General features: G+C 44.3%; 1 protein-coding gene across 3 annotated transcripts in view; it reads left to right on the top strand.

Moving 5' to 3' along the window:
• The window catches only part of LOC111970512 (cadherin-22-like), a 272,775-nt gene that overhangs the window by 233,349 nt on the left and 30,635 nt on the right, over positions 1 to 8,791 (top strand). For all 3 annotated transcript variants that reach the window (XM_070445786.1, XM_023997313.2, XM_023997312.2), the window contains one exon: positions 5,124 to 5,241. In XM_070445786.1, the coding sequence (XP_070301887.1) occupies positions 5,124 to 5,241 (118 nt within the window). The remainder of the gene's footprint in view (positions 1 to 5,123; positions 5,242 to 8,791) is intronic.

Below are 8,791 nucleotides of genomic sequence, written 5' to 3'. Positions count from 1 at the left end.
GTTAATAACAACTTAATAGTGTAGTTACTGTAATTTCTGACCTGCTATTCTTTCGTTTGGACATGAAATTCACTGTCGGGTAGCATGTGACATCAGGGACCTAAACTCTATAACCTTTGGACTGAAGGTTTAGCAACTGGAGTTCCAACAAAGAAATCTTAAAGATGTTGATGTGCATCATTCTGGCAGGAGACATGGTGTAAGGCTGATGAACTGTCAGCTCACTGTCCCACAGGGTTACGAGAGAGGTAATTGTGCCGTCACAAAACACAGCTCATGTCAATAGAGCAAGAGACTCTGAGAGACTTGTCATTTGTGTACAAATCCGACTACACATCTGAATTGATTCCCCTCGAAAATTGGCAAAATCACCATGTTGGTTAAAAACTGAAAAAGAAACTTGTACTGACAGAAAACATGTGTGCCTTGCGCAATTATACCCCCCCTAGAAATCCCCATATTACTCAGAGGAGATCTTCCCACCTTGAGGAAAGACGTGCCATTTCCAAGGCCCAGGGAAAATGTGCTCATCTGTGGTGAACCAAATGCGCGCACAGAACACTACCTGATCTAACGAGGCACACGGAGGGACAGCTTGATGATTGAACAGCCATACTGTTTCTAACTGTCTTAATCTCCCCAAATAGAAAAAACAGTGACAGCACCAGTCAACACAAAACGAAGGGAATTGTTGCAGCTCTTGTAGAGCCTGGGTCCTGTACTTTGTCAATGGTAGGTTACTGGGGGCTCATTGGGAGATTCACCTACTGCTCACCTCTGGCCACAGTACAGTAGACTATTATGAGCACAGACATCTGACCCCTTCTCTCTCAGCGTCATCTCACTGTTCAACGCAACTAAACACCTGCGTCTGAGCACAGCCACAAGTTACGATTATTCCTCAAAGAACAGACATAACAACCACACATTCATCAGCCCAAGTAAGCTGTACAACATCAGACATTCATACAGGAGGGCCAAAACAGCACAGAAGAATACAGAAGCAACCTGGACCAAAATATCCAAACACTCTTAGAAAACTTCTGGATTACCACATTCACTCACAGTAAAGAAGGCATCAATCTAGCAGTACAAACGATCAACTATATATAGGCAAACGGCCAAAAGAAGCCACAAGTGAAATTTTGATAAAAAAACAAACAAAAAAAGGATCACAGATGCAACTGGTTTGATGGCAGATTGTAAACATATATAAGGAAAAAACTTAGAACACTATCCACCCAAAAAGCACAGAGACCCAAATAATGTTGGAATTACGCCTTCATTTACTGTAGACTTTAAAACTCTAATAAAACGTACCACTCAGAACCAAAAAAAGCACATACACAGAGAGCAGGCTGACGCTAATTGAGGAGTCCATAAACACATTACAACTTTCTGGCAAAAATTGGAAAAAATAAAAAATCTAAACAAGAGGAATTGAGCGATACAAAATGGTGACATTCTTGAACAACCATTTTAAAACACTCTACAACACCGTTCAAATTGACACAGAACGCAGACAACGCCAAGATTCCATGAGAAAGATTGATAGGATGTAGAAAGAGCTATAAAGGACCAATCAAAATCCACTGGAATCCCCAAGTTATGGACAGGGCTCTATAAAGGAAACTTTCAGGCTCTAATTTAAAAAGGCATGCGGACCTGATGGCATCCTAAATGAGATGCATAAACTCACTAGTGCAAAGATTTCAATTGGCTACTAGTAAACTGTTTAATTTGTTCCTGAGTGTAGGTTACATTTCCCTGACATCTGGAATCAAGGACTCAATAACCCCAATCTTTAAAAACGGAGACAAATCTTGACCCTAACAATTACGGAGGGCATTGTCGGTGAACAGTAACTGGGAGGTTTTCTGAGTATCGGGAAATGTAGAGTTCTAAAACTCTCCTAGTCAATAAGCACAATGTCTTGAGTAAAAAAGGGGGGGGGGCCAAATTGGGATTTATACAAAACATCGCACGACCGATTATATTTGTACACCCTACACACCCCTGATAGATAAACATTGTCCACCAAAATATACCAAAGTATACGCTTCATTATATCGACTTCAAAAAGCATTTGATTTCTATTTGGCAACAGGACTGTTTCTACAAAGTTATATGAAAGTTGGTTGTAGGGTTAAAACATTATGACATATTAAATCAGTGTATACTGGCAATACCGTGCAGCATTTTAAAATTGGCAAGAATAAGAACAGGATTCTTTGAACCAGGGGCGGGGCCTTCGTCAGGGTTGTTAATCTAGCCCAGCACTCTTCAATATTTACATCAACGAATGGCCACTATCTAGAAATATCCGTCAGCCCTGGGTTAGTCTCCATATTAGAGGTTTTAAATGCTACTCTTCGCCTGACCTTATGCTGCTGTCACCACACAGCACATGGCCTACAGCAGAGCTGACCTGCTAGAGCAGTACTGCAGACCTGGCCCTGGCAGTAAACCCAAAAAGGACCTAAAAAATATGATTGTCTTCCAGAAAAGAATTCCAGATCTCAGGGATTAGACCAAAGTTCTCAATTGTACAAAAATATATAGAGCATGCACACACTACAATTACTCAGGGTTTAAAATAAGCTCAACTGGACCACCTTAATGAGCAGTGATGAACTGAGAGAGAAAGCACGCAGGCTTCTACGCAATAAAAAGCATTCAAATTGAAATACCTATTAAAATATGGCTAAACTAATTGAATATTCATTGAACCAATTGCACTTTATGCAGCGAGGGTGTGGGTGATCCCACTTGCAAAACAAGATTTAATAAATGGACAAACATCCATTGAAACCCTGCATGCGATTCTTAGATTCTCCTACATGTTCCAGAGCGGAAAACTACAAACATGCATGTTGCGGGCCCCTGAATTAGGCAAAATCCACTATAATAAAAAACTCAAAAAAGAGCAATTTAAGTTTTGGAAAATACTAAAAATACCAGTGGACCCCCTCTCATATTCATTACCAAGCCTGCAATACCAAGAGCTCTGAACAGAAGAAGAGTCCCCTCATCCAGCTGGTCGCGGGGGCTGATTTTCACAAAACCGTTTACTAACACAACTACGACAGCCTCAGACCAGCGAACCATCCAATCAATCAGGGATAAACGAAAATTACAACACAGTCAAACAAACACTATACTTGCTTTCGGGAAACACAAGCACCAGCCACAGAGCAAAATGGCAGGCTATGCTGGCCCTTAAATCGACCAAGTCACCAGTGGTCTAAATATTGTGACCATGGTTACTGATCAAAAGCTTTAGAAAACCTGGCAAAAGTACAGGACGCTCAGTAGCACGCCTTGCCATTGAGAAGGGTAGACACAGGAACCTCGGCCTCCCTGTGAGGAAAGGCTCGTGAACCAACTGCACAAGAGCAGAACCTGAGACGGAGCTGCATTTCCTGACAAAATGTCAAAAATATTAAACGAATTAGAGAGTGGTCAGTTCCCCAATTAGAACTTCTTATTCAAGGCTTTGCAAAGACCATCTGCATGAGAGTAGGCTACCCGTTCTCTTGTATGGGGAAGAGGACGCAGAGAAGCTGTGGGTTGGCAGCGCATACATTGCTGCTCTGCCATAAGTATGAGGGACAGTGTCTGACAGACCAATCCAACCTGCACATTCCTTTACTGTATGTTTATTGTTAATGTTGATGTATGGTTATTTTGACCTTGGTTATTGTTGTTACTGTCTGTTTCCCGTTGACAATTTTCGATTTCTCATTTTTACATTGTAAATAAGCTTTTGGCAATATGTCTACACTGTTACGTATGCAATAAAGCAAAATTGAACTTAATGAATTGAAGAGAAAGAGAGGCGACGCATGGTTATTCCTTATGGTTAATAATATGGGTTATTAATGGTAATCCCATGTCCACTACTACTATTTACTGTACTTCTAGTTCCACCTTTATTATATATTATAAAATATATATATATAGGTTTTGTGATATATTTACATTATAATATTTTATTTTAAATTTTTCGAGTATGCTATACTTTGACATGTAAGTAATAAATAACTATGCATGTCAATAAAGTCATTGAATTGAATGATGACATGAGAGAGAGAGAGGGAACGGAGAGGCAGGGGCATACAGTCACAGAAAGAGAGAGAGCAGAGGGCATTCCTCACAGGAGAGAGACGAGAGAGAGAGAGAGAGGGGAGAGAGATGCAGAGAGCGGAGAGGAGAGAGAAGAGAGAGAGAGAGAGAAGAGAGGCAGGGGCAATCCCAATCACAGAGAGAGGAGGAGAGAAGAAGAGGAAGAGAGTAGAGAGCAGGGGCCATACAGCACAGAGGAGAGAGAGAGAGACGAGAGAGCGAGAGACGAAGAGAGGAGAATGAGAGCAGAGAGAGCAGAGCAGGCAGTCACACACACACAGAGAGCAAGAGAGAGAAGGACAGGGCAACATCCACTGTACAACACAGAGAGAGAGAGGGAGGAGAGGGGAGAGAGAGCAAGGGCATCCACTCACACAACAGCATTGCATCTCTCAGACTCCTCTTTACACATGATACTATTTACACACGGACACATTCGTGCTCTCTCGCTCTCTCGCTCTCTCGCTGTGTGTACTCTGTCGTTTTGGGAGGAGTGACAGAAGGACAGAGTCTCTTCCAGTTTGTACATTAGCCACACAACTGCTCAAGAGATTCTGCATTGAGGAAATGTCCCTGGCCTTCTAATTTCTCATTTGGATGTCACAGACTTGTGAAATAAACCCAGAACTGTACGCGTCTTTTGACAAGCGTTTAATGAGAAAAGTGAACTTTGTATTTTAGGAGGATTACCTGAAGTGTTCCTTTTATCCCAACCCCTCCTCCTGTTATTTTATACAGTCACTTAATTCAATAACTGCAGCTGATTTGGTAAACCACTCTTAGAAGTTCACCACGTTTCCCTCAATGTGCTACTCCTCTCATCGGTCTGTGGCACACTGATTTTAATTTATCAACCGGCGGTTCGATGCTGGCCGCATTGAAATAGAATGAAGTATGAATTGTCATTACAGGGCTGTCTTGTCTTGAGGTGAAAATCTGGTTGGGAGTGGGATGGTGGCTTGTGTTCCATGCATCTTGATTTCCTTCCTCTCTGGCAGCTTATTCACACCATCAGCGTGGTGGATAGGGACGAGCCGCAGTCGGGCCAACGCTTCTCCTTCACCCTGGCTCCGGAGGCCACCAACAACCGCCACTTCACCCTGTGGGATGTCAAAGGTAAGGGGTCAGAAGTCATAAATCAAAGGACTTCCAGCTGTTACAGAGTCACTCTAAAGGGTATTCTGAAGGATGATACTGTACATCCTGGTGTCATGCCTCAGACGGTCTTTGAGCCTATCAGTGAATGCTTTTAGAGTAGGCTGTATCGTATTGTCAAATGAATAGGTCCAACTGTGTAGCATAAAAGGTCATTAACATATTGTGAAATATAAAATGACTGTGTAGCTACACTAACACGTGGCACATGGGAATTTGGTATATGGACACACTGTTTAGCTTAACGTGCCACTGCATTAGAAAACACCACATAAGGACATCCATACAGAGTGGTGACTTTGCCTCCGTCTTTTTTGTTGTTGCAAAACACTGACCCACGTAGCCAAGAGGGATTACATGTTCGCAAGCAAATCCCTCTTTGGAGATGTGTACCTAAGTGAATGTGACACGTGGCTAAATCAAGATTGATCTGACACAGTGAAAATGTCAGGCGAGTGAGCCAGGGAAATGTCAACGGAGGCTGTGGCGTGGTGTGGTGTAACCCCAGTCACGCGCCAGGGCAGGGGGTCCTGAGTACGGGGAAACAAGCAGTGAGCGTGTTATGCGCGAGACGGAGCTACAGCATGTTACAGGCAGACAATTCACTGTTATGGACGTAGCTACAGGACTGTTACAGGCAGACATCACTGTTTATGGACGTAGCTACAGCACTGTTACAGGCAGCACATCACTGTTATGGACGTAGCTACAAGCGACTGTTACAGGCAGACAATCACTGTTATGGACGAGCTACAGCACTGTTACAGGCAGAATCACTGTTAGTGGCGTAGCTACAGCACTGTTACAGGCAGACAGACCATCAGAACTGTTAGGCGTAGCTAGCAGCACTGTAAGCAGGCAGACATCACTGTTGTGGACGTAGCACAGCACGTGGTTAAGAGGCATGACGACATATGTTTGGCACGTAGTCTACAGCATGCTTACGGCACAGACATCACTGTTATGGACGTAGCTACAGCACTGGTTACAGGCAGACATCACTGTTATGGACGTAGCTACACGCACTGTACAGGAGGCAGACATCACTGTTTATGACGTAGCTACAGCACTGTTACAGAGCAGACATCACTGTTATGGACGAGCTACAGCACTGTTACAGGGCAGACTCACTGTTTATGGACGTAGCTACAGCACTTTACAGGCAGACACTACTGTTATGACTAGCTACGACTGTCAAGCAGACACTCTGTTATGGACGTAGCTACAGCACTGTACGTTACAGGCAACATCACTGTTATGGAGTAGCTACAGCACTTGGCTTACAGGCAGACATCACTGTTATGGACGTAGCTCAGGATACATGCTAGCTCAATGCACTGTGGAAGGGCAGACATCACTGTTTGGACGATGAGCTAACCTGTTACATACGCAGTACAATCAGCACTGGTTATGCGAGCGTTAGCTAGCAGGCACTGGTTACATGGCACAGCATCCGAGCGTTTGTTATTGGACCTAGCTACAGGCATCCTGTCACAGACAGACAGTTACACGTCCTGGGTGCTTAAAACACGGTAACTCTTTGCCTGGAGGGCAATAAATGTCGTTTGACACATGTTTGTCCCAGCTCTGACCTGTGACTCGAGCAGCGATCTAGTTATCACTAAGTGCCGTCTTCTATTCTGAAAATTAGTATGGAATGGTGTTGAGTTATCTTGTATTATTATATTGTGATTGCAGTGTTTTTATTTTTTTAGTGTTTCTTCTCATGCATCTGTTGTATTTTTTTTTTTTGTTTATTCTAATGTTATATATTTTTATGTTTTTTTTTTATTATTTTTAATTTTTTTTTTTTTTTCTTTATATAGCGAGGTAATTAGCTTTGTATAATTGTGCTCTAGTTTATTTTGAACCTGAGGCGACAGGGCGAATAATCATATTACCTGAGATTAGTGTGTGTTTAGATGGAAGAATATTAGAAATTGGATTATGGCATGTATGCATGGGCGAGCGAGGGGGGTGCGGAGGGGGGGGGTTGTTTACAGTGAGAATTGAGTGAGGTGAAGGGAGTGGGCGGGAAGGCAGGGAAAGCGTGATGAGCGAGGCGGAGGGGGTGGGAGGGGGGAGGGAGGAGGGAAGGAGAAGGCAAGAGATGGGAGGGCGAGCGAGGGGGAGGAGGGGCGAGGGTGGGGCGAGGGGGGTGGCGTTGGGGGGGGTGTGGCGGAATGGGTAGCGGGGGGTTGGGGGGGCGAGTGAGAGAGGGTGAGAGGTGGAGGGGGGTGGTAGGGGAGGGGGGGAGCGGGCGGGTGGGGGTAGGGGAAAAGGGGGTGGGGCAGTCGAGGTAAGAATAGATGTGGGGGAAGCAGGGGGGTAGGGGTGGCGTAGACTGGTGTGTGTGGGGTTGGGGGGGGTCTCTGATTGTTGATTTGCGTAGTAGGGAGGGCGTGTGGGCTATGCGATCTTGGCTTTGTATCAGGTTATATGGTGCTGGGTTTGTGATTTATGTTTAAGCTCTTTATGTAATGATGTGTTATTGGGTTGTCGGTGATTCAGCAGGACATCCGGTGTGCGATCTAGTGATTATGATGGTTTTGTCTTTTTGTATTATTGTTTGTCTGCGATTTCTTCTGGAGCACGAGCGTTTTTTTTTGTTTCGTGCCGTTGTGCATTGCGGATCACCTGCTCTTGAGGTTGTTCGCGGTAGGTATTTATGTTATCTTGATCAGTTGAGTTGATATGTGCCGTGGAGATTGAGTTGGGGGCGTGTGTGAGGGCTCAGTTCTGCTGGTACTGCCATGTGTGTGTTTGTTTGGTGCAGGAGTTTGGGGTGCGAAAAAGTATTTTTTGGAAGGATGATACTGTCCGTGCTGAGGCGTCGGTATTACGAATGCTGGTTGTTTGTTTATGCTGAGCAGAGCGGAGTGAGCTGGGCGGGATAGTTATAGGTGCGTGGTATGGTACTCCAGACGTGTGTATTAAGCCTTCAATGGGCCAAGATTGGAAGCTAGATCTTTACTCCCTCAGACATCCGAAGACAAACAGATGCGTAACCTAAACAGATTTTAGGGGATGAAAAAAGAGAGTGTTCGTGTGCCGTTGTTTTGTCCTGGATGTAGGTTCGAAAAGGCTCAATGAAGACAGAATGCAAGTGTGTGAAGTGATCCCGTTGTGGTGAGAGAGAAGTGACAGGATCAATCTGGAAGGTTTGAAATAAACGTGGTCCATGAAAACAGAGTACATGGGACAAAGAGGATGGGAGGAGAGAAAAGGTCTGAGTCACTGTGTGTTCTCTGGTTAGAGCTACTTTTAAGCATGAAGTGTGTGTCGTGGGTGTGTGTTTAAGTGTGTGTGTGTGTGTGTGTGTGTGTGTTGTGTGTTGTGTGTGTGTTGTGTGTGTGTGTGTGTGTGTGTGTGTGTGTGTGTGGTGTGTGTGTGTGTGTGTGTGTGTGTGTGTGTGTAGGTGTGTTGTACAAGGTGTGTGTTGTGCATGTGTGTGTACAAACGTGTTGCTGTTCGTGCATGTGTGTGTGTGTGTGTGTGTGTGTGTGTTGAC

This window comes from Salvelinus sp. IW2-2015, linkage group LG11, assembly GCF_002910315.2.
Source record: "Salvelinus sp. IW2-2015 linkage group LG11, ASM291031v2, whole genome shotgun sequence".
NCBI lineage: Eukaryota > Metazoa > Chordata > Actinopteri > Salmoniformes > Salmonidae > Salvelinus > Salvelinus sp. IW2-2015.
Note: the sequence above shows the minus strand (reverse complement) of the source record. Positions and strands in the feature narration are given on the sequence as shown.